Source organism: Miniopterus natalensis, chromosome 3 (assembly GCF_054644295.1).
Source record: "Miniopterus natalensis isolate mMinNat1 chromosome 3, mMinNat1.hap1, whole genome shotgun sequence".
Taxonomy (NCBI): domain Eukaryota; kingdom Metazoa; phylum Chordata; class Mammalia; order Chiroptera; family Miniopteridae; genus Miniopterus; species Miniopterus natalensis.
The window spans coordinates 20,590,946-20,606,315 of record NC_142083.1 but is presented as its reverse complement, the minus strand read 5'-3'; the positions used below and the strand labels follow the sequence as shown (position 1 = coordinate 20,606,315).

The 15,370-nt window shown below is 43.2% G+C and overlaps 1 protein-coding gene across 3 annotated transcripts in view; it reads left to right on the top strand.

The window, feature by feature from the left end:
- TRIO (trio Rho guanine nucleotide exchange factor) overlaps positions 1-15,370 on the top strand; it is a 301,493-nt gene that overhangs the window by 116,466 nt on the left and 169,657 nt on the right. For all 3 annotated transcript variants that reach the window (XM_087815342.1, XM_087815343.1, XM_087815344.1), the window contains exons 5-8: positions 1,713-2,225; positions 3,713-3,835; positions 5,796-5,987; positions 15,036-15,167. In XM_087815342.1, coding sequence (XP_087671468.1) covers positions 1,713-2,225; positions 3,713-3,835; positions 5,796-5,987; positions 15,036-15,167 — 960 coding nt within the window. The remainder of the gene's footprint in view (positions 1-1,712; positions 2,226-3,712; positions 3,836-5,795; positions 5,988-15,035; positions 15,168-15,370) is intronic.

Sequence of the window (15,370 nt, the reverse complement as noted above, 5' to 3'; positions counted from 1 at the left end):
AAATTTCCCTGTCTGCCAGCTGTAGTTTATATTGTGATGCCAAGGTGATGCTCTCTAACTTTAAGCAGGTTTTTCTGTCTGAAGCAGGTAAAGGGTCAAAGGTTCTTTCTGAGTTTATCATTTTTTAATAATCAGCTTAAAATCAGAATCCCAAAAGGCATATTTTGAGGTCGCAAAACATTGGTCCCCCTCAACAGCAGTAATAGTATGAAACACATCACCCAGTATTCATCCTTAAGCTTTATGTTACATTTCACTTTCCAAAGTGTTTCACATGCGTATTGCTTGAATTTTAAAATCTCTTTCCATGGTACTGATTTTCAAAATGAAAACTGAATTTAGTTTTAATTTGAAACTACATTCAAGGGATTTAGGTGAAACATGAACCAATTTATTGGGTCTTACTATTTTCTTGATGCAGAATTTAAAGTGTGTTGTATTTAATTATACGTGTTTTAAGCAGAAGTAATGGTTTGGCAAAATAATGCACACAAGTTTTTGCTAGTTTAAATTTGATTTCTCCTTCGGGCCTTTAAGGTTACCTATACCAGTTTTTCTGTTGAACTTGTTTGCCTCCATGGACGTTGTTAAAAGTCCAGGCAAATGAGACGGGAGTGAACTTATAGTCACCTTGCAGCAAAAGTGCTTGGTAAGAAGCAGCCCTGCTTTCTAGCTCTGCCGCCTTTGCAGCTTCTTACACCAAACGGCACAGAGATGCAGGTTTCCCTGAGCTGGAGGTGACAGGTGTGGCTAAGCCAGCCCTTTTCACTTTTACCTTTTGGTTCTAGGCCACAAATAATCTTCCTTTACTTTTGTCTTTGCATTTAATCTCCCCACTCTCCCATGCTTTCCTTGAGGCATAATTCTTCTATAATCCTGCAGCAAGTTTGACAACTAGGGTGAGGTTAAGATTTCCTGTTGAGCTTGTAATTGACTAAAACTTGGTCACATAGTACAGATTATGTACACCACTTGCATTGCTCAGAATCTGGTGGATTCTTGCAATGAAGAAATTTTCTGTCTTTACCTTTGTGAGAAGAGCTCTGCCAGCTTTCTGGCAAACCCTTGTGTATTTTCTACATTAAAAAAATAAGTCACTCATGTCCTCTCAGATGTTATTTGATGGGAGGTGGTGTTCAGGAAAGATGAATAATGAGGGTGGTCTGGTTGGAATAGCATTGGTCAATCAATAAGCAGCCCACAATTTAGTGTCCTCGGTGGGAGGTGGTGCTCCAAAGGCATTTTGGAGCCCATGAACAAGACGTGAGCTTGATTATGGGTAGCAGGAAGCTTCGGCAAATTTCTCTTTTGGGAATGAGATAGTGGAGTGACATGGATGGGGAAGGCTGCATTGACCAAAGGGAAATTTATGAATTGTCTGCTCTCAACTTGGCAATTTAACACATTTCCTGGTTAATGTGACTAAGATAGTGGGATAATTTCCACATTCTTGGAAAGAAATCTAATTTCTTTAGCTCTCATGGAATACATAAGACTCTATAATTTTAGGTATTCCTGCTAACATATATGTGTTACTCTGATGGGCTCATTTTCACCTATGATACCGTAATGCTTCTTTTATTTACATTTATTTTTTATGGGGCTAGAACAAGGCATAAGTTTGAAAATCTGTGACTAAGCATTGCAGACTGCTTTATGATAAGACCATACAGAGCTGGTTCATCTTCTCATACCTATTTTTTTCCCTTAAGACAAACATGGTCTCTTTAGAAGGCCTCACCAAAGTAGTTGATCCTTCTCAGCTAACTCCCGAGTTCGACGGCTGCTTAGAGTACAACCATGAAGAATGGATTGAAATCAGAGTGGCTTTTGAAGATTACATTAGCAATGCAACCCACATGCTGTCCCGGCTGGAGGAGCTTCAGGACATCCTGGCCAAGAAGGAGTTGCCTCAGGACCTGGAAGGGGCTCGGAACATGATCGAGGAACACTCTCAGCTGAAGAAGAAGGTGGTTAAGGCCCCCATAGAGGACTTGGACTTAGAGGGACAGAAGCTGCTCCAGAGGATCCAGAGCAGCGACAGCTTTCCCAAAAAGAACTCGGGCTCCGGCAATGCGGACCTGCAGAGCCTCCTCCCCAAGGTGTCTGCCATGCTGGACCGGCTGCACTCGACGCGGCAGCATCTGCATCAGATGTGGCACGTGCGGAAGCTGAAGCTGGACCAGTGCTTTCAGTTGAGGCTGTTTGAACAGGATGCCGAGAAGGTAAGGGGCATGGGAGAGGGATGCTAAGGTGAGGCGTGCGGGAAGCTTTCTGGATCGTTAGGTCTGAGCAGCGGAGGCTGGTTCAGTCAAGAGAAAGGGCTGGGGCAGGGTAAGCTCCTCTCACGGCATCGGTTAGAGAGAGAGTGTCAGTTCAGAGGTCGCCCCGAAATCTGCTTTCCTGTGTTATGCATGGTGCAGTGCAGTGCTATTTTAGAAACTTCAAGTTATTAATTACTGACACCAGATGAGAATGGTATCTTCAGCTAAAAGAGTGAACATTTTATAGGATTATGTTACTGAAAGCAATGATTATGCTCTTCCACACGTACAAAGCCAGTGACAGAACGCCATTCAGATCTGTTACTATTTTTTTTTTTTAAAAAGAGTGAATAATGTGTCAAAAATCATAGCTTCTGGGAGGTACGGGCAATAATTCTTTGTGCTCTCATGTTTTATTCTTGGGTGCCATTCAGACCAACCAGTCAGCAAGGATTCTTGTCAGTTACCAGCTCCCTTGGTCTTAGCCATGGGAAAACAGTGCATTTATTTATAGGAATCTGTGGCAAGCCATGAGTGTAGGTGAATCGATCACTCTTAATTTGAGCTCATTGAATTTTCTTCATGGGCAGAAGAATGTTCTGTAAAGTAAAAAAAAAAACTACATTAGAAATCTTTGATATAAAAGGACCTTTCAAAAGGCGACCATTCAGTACTATTCTTTGGTAAGCTTTTAATATACCCGCCAGTGTACTTAGGTTTTAAGTGCTGCCTTGTCAAAGACACTAGAGAATCTTCCTTTCACTAGGAAAACAGGGTGACCATCTCTGGGATTCTGGCTCAAGTTACAGTAGCAATGCTAGTAGATAGACTTTTTTTGTCCCTTAAATGCTTTCCCTGTGGACAACGTAATTGACATTCTTTTCCGGGTAGCCTCTCCATTGAGCCTTAAGAGAAAGGTCTTTGTTAAATGTTTTCCCAGTCCTTTTCATTTTCACAGTGAATTTGACTGTTTGCATTTGCCCAGGTTTCTTTTATACTTCTTGCATTAAAGAACATTATCTTTTAGCCTTTGGAATTGCTATCAGTAATCTGAGGGAATAGCTGAACCCTCTCAGAGACCATAAATCCTTAATTTTACCTAACAGGTCTTTAACTGAAGAGAACTGTTGCCCACTAAGTAGTTCAGTGTAGCTTGGGGGGCTGGGTTAAGAGTCAGAAGATTAGAGATTGTAATTAGCCTGGGGGGTTTGAATACCTTTGCTCCTTAATTCCTCACCTGTCAAAGGAACCAGTCAGATAAGATTTTCTTATAGGCCCTGCAAGGTTAGAACTGTGCTGACTTCTGAGAAGTCAAGAATCTCCTACGCCCAAGTGTCTGAGAGGTTATTAGAGGACGTGTCCTCTTCTGCGCTAGGCCCTGTCCTTGGGTTCATGTCAGTTCATTTCTCTTTCTGGAGTGATTCAGGTTGTCTTTTTCATTCCGGTAGATGTTTGACTGGATCACACACAACAAGGGCCTGTTTCTGAACAGCTATACTGAGATTGGGACCAGCCACCCTCATGCAATGGAGCTTCAGACACAGCACAACCACTTTGCTATGAACTGTATGGTAAGACTGTTGGAATAGGTGTATCCTGTAAGGGGAAGGATTTTAGCAAAGGAGAGGCACTTACACGGATCAGGGCCCAGCATGCAGCCAGGAGGCCATGTGGGGCCTTCAGAGTTCCCGATTTGATGGTAGCAGTGTGGGGAGTATGCTCACCCTGCTATCACAGATATTTTAAAGGGAATGCTGGTAAGAATGGAGGTGGAGGTACTTTTAATGCAGGAAATCGTGTGCTGTCATAGTCGGTTGCTGTGTGCCACTGTGTTCCTTTATCTGTGCCAGAAGTAATGGAGGTAAGGAAAAGGTACCGTGCGCAGACCAGTGCTTTATAGTCTAGGAGCACAGTCTATAAAAGTAACACAGGAAACTTAATGGGCTCGAGGGGCAGTTAGCACTCTCAGCAGGCCCTGCAGCAGAGACATCCGAATGGACAGCTTTTGTTGGGATTCTGACACAGGGCATCTGCTTGAACTTCTCCTAACATAGCTTTGGGGTTGATTTTCCCCTTTAAGGATACAGAGAAAGCAAAAATTGGTGAACATAATTACCTGTCACTAGAGAGAAAGCATGCGAAGAGAAGGGGAGGTACTGCTTTTGACTTAAAGGACACTAGTTAGAGTGTTAATGCCACACGAACCAGTGAGGCCAGTTCCCCACTGAGTGGCCTTGACTGGCTGTCACAAGATCACAGAGTGTCCTCTCTCCCTGCCCCTCTTGACACCCGGCCATCTGTTAGTTGATTCTAACCTGCAGGTGCAGTCCAGAAAAGCATCTCAGAGGCTGGGGTCTATGGCTCTCCGATCCCAGATCTAGGTGACTCCGTCTGGTTCAGGCTTGGGTCAGAAATGAGGAAAAGATGAGGAAAAGAAGGCACAGGTAAAGAATGAACAAGGAAATCCTTTAAGCCACTTTCTTGGGTGGGCTGCAGACGAGGTAGCCACCACGAGGTTCTTGCAGAGGTCTAGGTACCAGGCAGTGGGAGACTGGCCCCAAGGATCAGTGTGGGAAGGAAAGAAGGGAGGAAAAATATAGAGGAGTTTGGACAGTGAGGGTAATGAGATGTGGGGGCATGACTGCGAGGAGCCATAGCTGTGTCCATGATTTTGAGGGACCCATGGAGAGCAACAATGTTCTGATGCATCACAAAATATCCTCAGTACTTGAAGAGCCACAGCCGGGGCTGTGTAATGTGTGTATCCCCACCCCAGCCTTGGTTGTAATCTGACCCTCAAAGAAGATCCAAGGTGGAAAGGGAAATATCATAGTGAAAAGTTGCGTTGCAAAAAGTGCAGTGTTTTTTAAAGCTTTGCTCCCTTATTTGTGCAGTACACTGGTGGACCTGAAGATAGGAATTTCCCTAGAGTAGAAAAGCCTGGTTTAAAATTTGAACACAGCATTGTTCTGTGCCCCTGTTCATATTCCTTGGAGAAAGTGGATCCATTTACAGAATATTTTCAGTTGGCACCGAAAAGATGACTTGGGTTTATGTAGAAAGGACAGCTTATTTTCACACAAATAGCCTAGGGTTGCTAAGTACATATTTAGTGGTTTCTGGGTTCTAGTTAGAAGCAGAAATGTTTGGTTCCTGCAGTTCTAGGTGACTGCTTGTCAGTAGGCTTTGCCATCTGGACCCTTTTCAGGATCAGGAGCCAAGAAGTGAGTAAGAGTGTATTTGTGTGCACACACTTGTGCATTTGATTACTCTGTCCTAACAATATGCCTTTTAGCCAGTTGATATGGAATTTTGCAGCCTTAAGAACAGAAATGGAAACCAGTACTCAGAGGTGATAGAAATGTAGACAGCAAATATGTATACTATTCTATACCAGGTGATTCTGCTATTAAAAATATGGTAACTTTTAAGTGAATAGGCTATATTTCAGGAAATACTATCTATGTGTTTTAAAAGATACCTCCTGTTTGCCTTCCCCTAAGGAGCCCCCTTTTTCTGCCCCTTTCTCAGAACGTGTATGTCAACATAAACCGGATTATGTCAGTGGCCAGTCGCTTGGTGGAGTCCGGCCACTACGCCTCTCAGCAGATTAAGCAGATTGCCAATCAGCTGGAGCAGGAGTGGAAGGCATTTGCTGCAGCGCTGGACGAGCGCAGCACCCTGCTGGACATGTCCTCCATCTTCCACCAGAAGGCTGAAAAGGTCAGTGCTGTCACTGGGAGGTGACTGGAGTGCTGCCTCCCCTCGACCTCCGTGCTGGGGCCAGATCGTTGGAGGACTTTTGTGTGGCACTTAACCTGAACTCTGGAGTCAGTCAGCTGTCTCCTTACTGTGCAACCTTAGGCAGGTGATATAACCTCCCTGTTCCTTAGTTTCCTCATTTGTAAAGTGGAAGGAAAAGTCTCTACTTGAGAGGAGTGTTTTATCGTGTAAATGAGATTATTCGTATTAGGTGCCCTGCACAGTGCCTGGTGTCCGGTGAGTACTAATGAATGGTGGCCACTGTTCTTTACCCCTCTTCTCCCCTCTCCCCCTCCTCCCCTTCCTCCTCTCCTCATTGTTAGCACCGCAGGATTCTCCTTAGGGTGCTGTGGCAGCAAATGACCGAATGCCCCGCTGTCAGGTTTAAACATCAGGGCTTTTCTTTCCTCTCAAAACAAAGTGACAAAGTGTAGGGAGTTCTCGCCAGATGACAGTGCAGGGCTGGGATCTGCTCCTCTTGGGTCTGCTCCCCCTTCCCTTTGTGGTCACAGGATGTATGCCACAGCTCCCAACACCAGCCCCTCCAGCGTGGTGTCTGGCGAATGCAGGGCTGGCAGTGAGTGTTGTCACCATCACTTTTATCAGGGAAAAGTTATTGTCAGATCCCTCCACCCCAGTGCTTTCCATAGTCCAGGACTAGGGTGTACCCACACCCCTGGTGCAGAGGAGAGTGGAAGGGGCAGATCCAGTTTTTTAGCCCCCACAGCAGTAGGCAGGCTTTGCCAGCAAGGGCTGGATGGAAAAGTGGCTTTTGGGCAGGCAGTTTTCAGTGTCTTTCACAAGTTTTAAAGGATTTGTACGGATTCTGACACATTGGCTCATTGGCTGATGGGCTCTTCAAAATACCTTCTTTAAGAGGTAATATGTAATGTATGCTTGTAACATTCCCACACCTCCACAATCCTTTCCGCAAACAAACTAGCCGAAACAAGCACTCTGAAAGTAGCAAAGGTAAAGTGATGTGTCCGTGACCAAGACGTCAGTGTGGAAGGCGTGTGGACTGTGGAATTCTTTCTTAGGGTGTTGACAGAGAGCATAGGAACTTGTAGCCACTGGGAAGGCGCATGGGGTAGAGGCAAACAGTTACTTGATTTTAAAGAAAAAATACTGATATAGCTTTTTTGGGGAAAACTATATTTATGGGGATTTGCACTGATGATTCTAAGAAGGAAATATTATCTCTTTAATCTAGAAACAATCTCTGTTGAGGAATGAAGTCAGTTGAGGTAAGATAGAGGCCCCAGCTTGCCTGGGCTTTGGGCAAGGCAGCTAGAATGTTGCGCAAGACAGTAATTAGTAGTGATCTCAGGCGTAGAAACCTTTAAAGTGTGAAACCGAGTGGAATATAAAGAGAAAAAATCCTGATCGCCTCGTGTAAAAGCTAAGCTGTGAAAAGGGACTGACTTTCAGGTTTCAGTAGTAAGAGTTTTCTGCCTACTAATCATCTGCATTTAACTAGTTTTATGATTAAAGGATAAATAAAAGCCCCCCAAAACAACAACAACAACAACAGCAAAAACCCCAGCTCTTTTAAAGTAGTAGGAATCCTGTTCAAGATGAAACAGCACTGCCTGCAGGACTCTGACCTGCTCTAGCCCCTGTCATTGTTCAGTGCAGGGGTGCGTTGTGCACCGGGCATTATTGTGAGTGGGAAGATGAGCTGTGTGCTGCTCGCCCATGTGTCAGCTGGAGTGGGAACCTAGCATGGGTGCAGCAACCCCCTGGAACTGGGGTTGGGGGTATAAATTGATAAGGGGCCCCCAGCAAGGTATGTCAAGATGATATGAATAAATTTGAAACAGCACCAGCCGCTTGGGTGACTAGCAGCTAGTCTGAAGCACAACAACACATAGGGGAAAATCTCTTTCATAAACATGGCAGGATTCGGAATTGTAAATACACACAGAAGATTAATTGCTGCTCTGACCTGCCTGAAAATAATCTAGAAGTGTGAGTGCCATGGGGCATTTTCCCCGCAATGTTTTATTATTAACAATTTCATACTTGCAGCAAAGTTGAAAGAGCCTGGGGTGTTTTTACTTGGATAAAATGAGTGGCTGTAAGTTATGGATTTGAAGGAAACTAAGCTAGATGAATATATTATTGAACAGGATTTCTTGGTATCCTGCATAAACAATAACAATGCTTGGGGTCTCCATGCAGATCAAATGGCCAAGAAGCCAAATCCGAGCTTAGGAACAGAGTGGCGTGGTGAAGCAGGGGCCTGGCATCTTTGGGCCTTGACTGAGGCAGTGAGGCCTGCCCAGGCAAATGAGGTGTACCCATGGGACATTAGCATGTCTTCAGAAAGTGTTTCCTTACCCTTAAGTAAAAAATGCATTGTGTATTGTCCCCTTCACTGAATAAAAGTAAGACCCTTGAAATTCCGATGCCCGGAAGGTCCTATTTACTAACAGTTTTCCCCTTCCCAGGAGAGCGGTCACAGGATGAGGTCAGCTTTGCCTTTCTTTTCAAATGCTTTGCCTTCCACTTAAGCTGTTTTCCTGACCTCAGTAGGGAAAGGACCAGAAACATGGACGTCATAAGTTAGGTGTCCATCACAGCCACTTCTTTGAATGCCATCGAGAATTCTCATTAAGAATTTCAGTTTTATCAGGGGGACATAGGGCTCAAATATGCGACCCTGTGGTAAATGGTCTGACGAAAGGAAGCAGCCCTGCCTCTCGAGACTCAGCTGCCAGCGAGGGACATGTGTGCGCTGAGCACCCAGCCTCGCTCCTCTGACTGCGGATGTTCTGGTGTTGCTGTTTGCCTGTGGTTTCATCAACACGAACCTTGAGGTTAAAACTAGATGAGAATGACATTTCGTAGATGTCCTGCTTTCCGGAGATGTCGCTGAGGTCCTCATCTCCAGGGAAGGCTGTACAGTCAGGTACCAGTGTGTCAGTATGGAGACACGACCTCTGTGGTGGCAGTTTTGCCAGTAGACGGTGTTGAGAGGCTCCAGCATTCACTTTTTGGGTCATGTGGTATAGCCACAGGCCAGCCCCTGCAGCGGGTTCTGTTAGTGCTGATAGAGGCTGCCTTCAGAGGGAACCGTAAGTCTCACCTTATTTTATCTGAGGCTTTAACAGCCTCTGATCTGATAATAGCCAAAAATAAAGTAGCAGCCAATGTTTGCATAGCTCTTCAAACTTACAGATCTTTAACGCAAAATCTCATTTCTTACTTAAATCAGGCCAGTGAAGTAAATGGGCTGTTGGTACTGTCTCAAATTCTATTTGGAGAATGATCTGCCTGTGGTCTCAAAGCTTGGACTCTCATCAGCTCTATGAAAATCTTTCAGTTCCTGACATAACATCACACTGTTCTAGAAACAAGCACTTATATTAATATTCTTATAAAATTTCATGTTCCATAAAAATTACAGAAGTAACGTTTACTATAAACAGGACTTACAGTTACGGTCTGGCTAATTGTATCATAAGTCTGGGTTGAAATTCAGAGGGAATTAATACTGATTCCGTATTCCCTGTTGAATTTCTATGCAGATAATATACATCTAACTTTTCCCATTTTAATGTTGTTTTACTTTAAAGCATAGGCCTAATTCTTGGCTTGTAGTAAAACAGAAACAAAATTCTCATTACATAGAAAGGAATTGGAGTAAATAGATATATGTGTGTAGATAATAAAAAAGTATTCATGAAAAATTATTCAGGTGTAAGATATTTAGAGTGATCACTGGCCTATTTTGGTTCAAATTGAACCTGTCTTCTCCATTTACTCAGGGAGCATCAGAGCTGGGCTAACAGAGGACATGCCCCCTCCATCCTGTGATTTTCCTGGGCAGAGATGGAAGCCCCTCTCCCATAGAGGCCCCAGGAGAATGGAGTGTGTGGGTTAAAGCTCAGGGAGTGGAAATGATGAAATAAAATGAAGGGTAGTATTTTCTAGAAATGAAAACAGAAAGTGAGGAAATTAGAGATAAATAAAAGCACTCTGAAGCTTGAAGTCATATATTTTACATATGCCTATAAACCTCAACCAGTCCTAATTATTCCAGAGGAAAAATTCTCTTAAATAAGTATTTTAAAACTTTACATTTTGGGAATTTTCTGTCCCTTTGTCTTCTAAATGGAGCTATAGCGCCCTGTACTTAAGTGGGTAGGGGTGAAATTCACTAGCTGTGAGGACCCCAGCTCTGGGTGGTAGGAGGCAAAACAGGCCAGAAGCCCGAGCTGCTCCCACACCGGAAGCCCTACTCTTGCTCAGCAGATGGAGATTAGTGGAATAAATGCTTATGAAAATCAGCCTGCTAATTAATGATCCCAACTCCCCCCCCTTTTTTTTTAAAATATATCTTTATTGATTTCAGAGAGAGGAAAGGAGAGGGAGAGAGAGAGATGGAAACATCAATGATGAGAGAGTCATTGATCGAGCCCACAACCTGGGCATGTGCCCTGACCGGGAATCGAACCCTGATCGCCTGGATCCTAGGTCAGTGCTCAACCGCTGAGCCACGCCTGGCCGGGCCCCAACTCCCCTTTTGAAGCTTATATATTACTTGCTCTTCCCTCATCTGAAAGTCACCATTCTGCTGAGCATCAGAATCCCCAGCTCTGATGCTGGCTCTTGATTTGAATTCAGGGAGAAGCATTTAATTATCTCGCACCCTCCTGCCTTTGCCCTCGGTCTAGCCAGATGCTGGGTGTTCACATAGTTTGGTCTCCTGAGCAGTTAAAGCATCAGACACTGAACTGGCTGCTCTGACCTTGCTGGAGCCCAGTAGCCACCTTCTGTGGTCCTTTAGGATGTGTAAGGCTCTGGGTTAGACAGGTCCCCCAGGTGGTGCCATCCCAAACTGTATTTTCCAGGACGGTAATACAGATGTGTGTGTATGGGGGGAGGGGGGTGGAATGTAACAGAGTGGTCAGAGAAGTCTTTAAACAACATACCAGCTCCCCCCATATGCATAATGCACATTTATCATTTTACATGTTTCTAAGAGGTTCAGTTCTATAGGTGCCTGTTGAACTTTGACACCAGGTTTGACCCCAGCATACCTTTTCTTTGTGGAAGACCTGTGAACACCCTGTTTCTTGGCTCTCTGAACGGGCTTGCTGCTCTGGTGGCATCTGGGTTCAGATCCTTTGGGTGATTGGCCCTTCAGAAAGCATTCAGGGTTTAGGGCTTGCCCATTGGAACTGAGGGTTGCCATCTCACAAATGAAAGACAATAAATTATGCTTCCTCAAAAGTCCCTGGGAACCAAACCAGATTTATCTCTGTCACTGGAATATTTTAACCATGTGAGTTCAGATGTGCAGAATCCTTCTCCCACCAGCTTTCCACGTGGTAAGCCTTCCTTTCCTATGCATTTAGAACCTGGCTACATTTTTTCAGTACATATAATCAACTACTCTTTCAGGATACGTTAAGAAATTATAAGTGAACTACTTTTACTACAGGCATATATAAAACATCTTGAATGTTTCTCTTTATTGGTTGCTTCAAAAGTTGGAATTGAATATATTTCAGTCGTCATTTTGATACACTGACATATTAATCTGACACTTCCGCTCACTGTGAAGTATTGTATAACTAAAACTTGTCTTTCCCTGTTACATCGGAGGCGTTTTAGCCTCTGGATATATTGTAACTCTGCCTTGTTTTGTAGTGACCAGTGTGTAGGAGCCATTAATTACTGACTTGACCTGATGACTTATTAATGATGCTTGTTAGCCTCAGTCAACTCATAATTGAAAACAGTTTATAATAACTTAACAATTGGTGTAAATGCAATAATCAAAGAGGAGAGAGTGAAATGAGATCAAGAATAGTTAGAATCATTCAATCTGACCTAATTGACATTTATAGAACACCCCACCCCAGAAATAGATAAAAGTATGCCTAATTAGTCATACCTGTATCTGTGCGGAGGGGGAGAGGTGTAAAGTAATTTTATTACTACTTCCATTGCCTTGAGGGTGTTAGGCAGGCGCCATACAGGGGGGTAGTGGGGATGTTCCCTGTGTGTATGTTGGTTTAGTCATGTTTGAAGCCATCAAAAACCACCTGCTATCAGATGACACTTAAAGCTAGATGAATTGCTCTCGAGCCCTAAGATTTGCATACAGATATTTTTCTGAGCCAATACATTAATGATAAAGGGATTTTTATAAACAGTTGTTATTTGGATGACTTGTCTATTTCAAGTTTCTAAAAACACCATAAGTGCACAGGAGGGCATTCTCATATAGATATTTTAAGAGAACCTGAGCGCATTTCCTGTGTGGTGGGTCAGTTATTCCATTTTAATAGTCATCTTCTGCATCCCTGGTAAGCAGAGACAGTGAAGAACTGGAGAAAAAGAGGTGAAGCCCAGGGAAATGTGTCCCTGTCTATTTGGCTTAATTGAATTAACATCCTTAATTGGGCCTTCTGCTGCTTGCCTTTGACACTTACAGTGATGGATGCTGATAGGATCTCCCTAGGAAATTTGGCAGCGGTTTCTCAGATATTGATGAAGCCTGGGGATATGGGGGCGGCAGTGGAGAAAACTGCGGAGAGCGGGGAGTGGCAGCAGCCTGGCTCTACAGCCTGCAGCTGACACTCTTCTGTTTGCAAAGTGGGCAAGACTGGAGTGATCGGCTGCTTCCTCAGCCCACACTTAGATCCCAGGGCACAGCTGAGGAGTTTAGGAGGCCTTCACTTGGTCTTCTTTTAATCCTGTATTTGCTTTTAAAAAGGTAAAAAAATTGACCTATTCCTCTTCCTAATGTTAAGTAAATGATGTCAGGTATTTTACCATTAGCATTTTTAACATTTTATTTATTACTTATTTATTTTTAAAAATATGTCTTTACTGATTTCAGAGAGAGGAAGAGAGAGAGAGAAACATCAGTGATGAGTCATTGATTGGCTGCCTCCTGCCTGCCCCCTGCTGGTGATCGAGCCCTCAACCTGGGCACGTGCCCTGACCGGGAATTGAACCAAGATCTCCTGGATCATAGGTGGATGCTCAACCGCTGAGCAATGCCAGCTGGGCAACATTTTATTTTTTAATTATAGTTTACATCCAGTATTATTTTACATTAGTTTTAGGTGTACATCATAGTGATCAGACAGTCATATACTTTAGAAAGTGCTCTCCCAGATATTTCAAGTACCCACCTGACAGCATGCCGAGTTACTACAATGTTATTGACTATGTCCCCTGTGCTCTACTTTACATTCCCATGACTGTTTCGTAACTACTAATCTGTATTTTTTAATCCCCTCACCTTTTTCACCCAGTCCCCCAACACCCCTCCCCTCTGGCAGCCATCTAGTCTCTGTGTCTGTGAGTCTGTTTCAGTTTTGCTTGTTTGTTTATTTTGTTCTTTAGATTCCACATATAAGTGAAATTGTATGGTAGTTGTCTGACTGGCTTATTTTACTTAGCACGATGCCCTCATACCCTCCTGGCTCATACCATCTCATAGGGTAAGATTTCGTTCTTTTTCGTGGCCAGTAGTCCCCTGGATATGCAGGGTAGGGCGAAAGTAGGGTTACAGTTAAGAGTATATGAAACAGTTTATTCTTGTATTATTATTAGTTATTGTATTACTTTCCATATGAACAGCTGTAAAACTACTTTTGCTCCACCCTGTATGTAACATCTTTTTTTTTAATCTCTTCTATTTATGGGCACTTCAGTTGCTTCTGTATGATGCAGCAATGAACAAAGAAGTACACATATTCTTTTGAATTAGTGTTTGGGTTTCTTCAGATAATATGCCCAGAAGTGGAATGGCTGGGTCATAAAGCAGTTCCGATTTTAATATTTTGAGGAAGCTTCACACTGTTTTTCATGGTGGTGGTGCCTGCACCAATTTGTATTTCTACCAGCAGTGCACTAGGGCTCCCTTTTCTGCACATCCTCATCAGCACTTGTTGTTTGTTGATTTATTATTGATGGTAGTCATTCTGACAAGTGTGAGGGGATATCTCATTGTGGTTTTAATTTGCATTTCTCTGATGATTAGTGACATTGAACATCTTTCCATATGTCTCTTGGCCATTTGTATGTCCTCTTTGGAGAAGTGTCTGTTTAGGTCCTCTGCCCATTTTTAATAGGACTTATTTTTATTTTATTTTATTTTATTTTTTATATTTTTAGCTGTTGGGTTGTATGAGTTCTTTGTAAATTTTGGATATTAACTCCTTATCGAATGTGTCATTGGTACATATCTTCTCCCATTCAGTAGGTTGTCTTTTTGTTTTGTTGATGGTTTCTTTTGCAGTGCAAAACCTTTTTAGTTTGATGTAGTCCCATTTTTTATTTTTTATTTTGTTTCCTTTGCCTGAGGAGATATATCAGAAAAAAATACAGGTAAGAGAAATGTCAGAGATTTTGCTGCCTATGTTTTCTTCTGGGAGTTTTATAGTTTTGAGTCTTAAATTTAAGTTTTTAATCCATTTTGAGTTTATTCTTGTATATGGTGTAAGAAGGTTGGTAAAGACAGTTTATTCACTAAGTGGTGTTGGGAAAATTGGACAGATATATTTTTTAAAAAAAGAAACCATTAACAATTTAACGTAAGAGGAAAGCAGGACAGCTGGACTACAGCTCCTGGAGAATTGCACCCTGCTGTCTTGCTGAGGCTGAGAGGGCCCTCAATGGCTATCAGGGCAGGGCAGTTAGAAACGTAAATTCAAATGTAGTGTGGGAAGATTAACCAGGATGCCCAAAACAGATAATGCAGGGCAGAGCTTCTCCAGATGCGGTCCTAGACCACAGGGTTACCTGAGGTCATCATTTCAAATGTGGGTTCCTAGGCCCTGCCCCAGTTCTGCCAGAACCTAAAGTCAGGGGTGGATTCCAGGAATCAGTTTGAGAACTCACAGAAAGCCATCTGAGATGGAGATTCAGTCATGTGCTTGGAATGTCTCAACTATACTTATTTCAAAACCACGTTGAAAAATAGTCACTTCTCACTATACATCACCATTGATGAACATATTCTTTTTTTAACCTTCCAAGTATATGAGCAACGTGGACTCGTGGTGTAAGGCCTGCGGCGAGGTGGACCTGCCCTCAGAGCTGCAGGACCTGGAGGACGCCATTCACCACCACCAGGGGATATATGAGCACATCACCCTGGCTTATTCCGAGGTAGGTGGTCCGTTCTGCTACACTTGCAAAGCAGCATTTTTTTTCTGTCAGAGCACGAAAGCTGGAAAACAAAAAGGACGTTTTGGCTAGCCTAGAAAAAAAAACTTTTGATTTTTGAGTGAAACTTCAGTTTTGTTGTAACTTTTTGACTTGAGTAGGGGGTGAAAGCTAGTAAGGAAAACCAGGTGGTAGGCAGTGAGTAG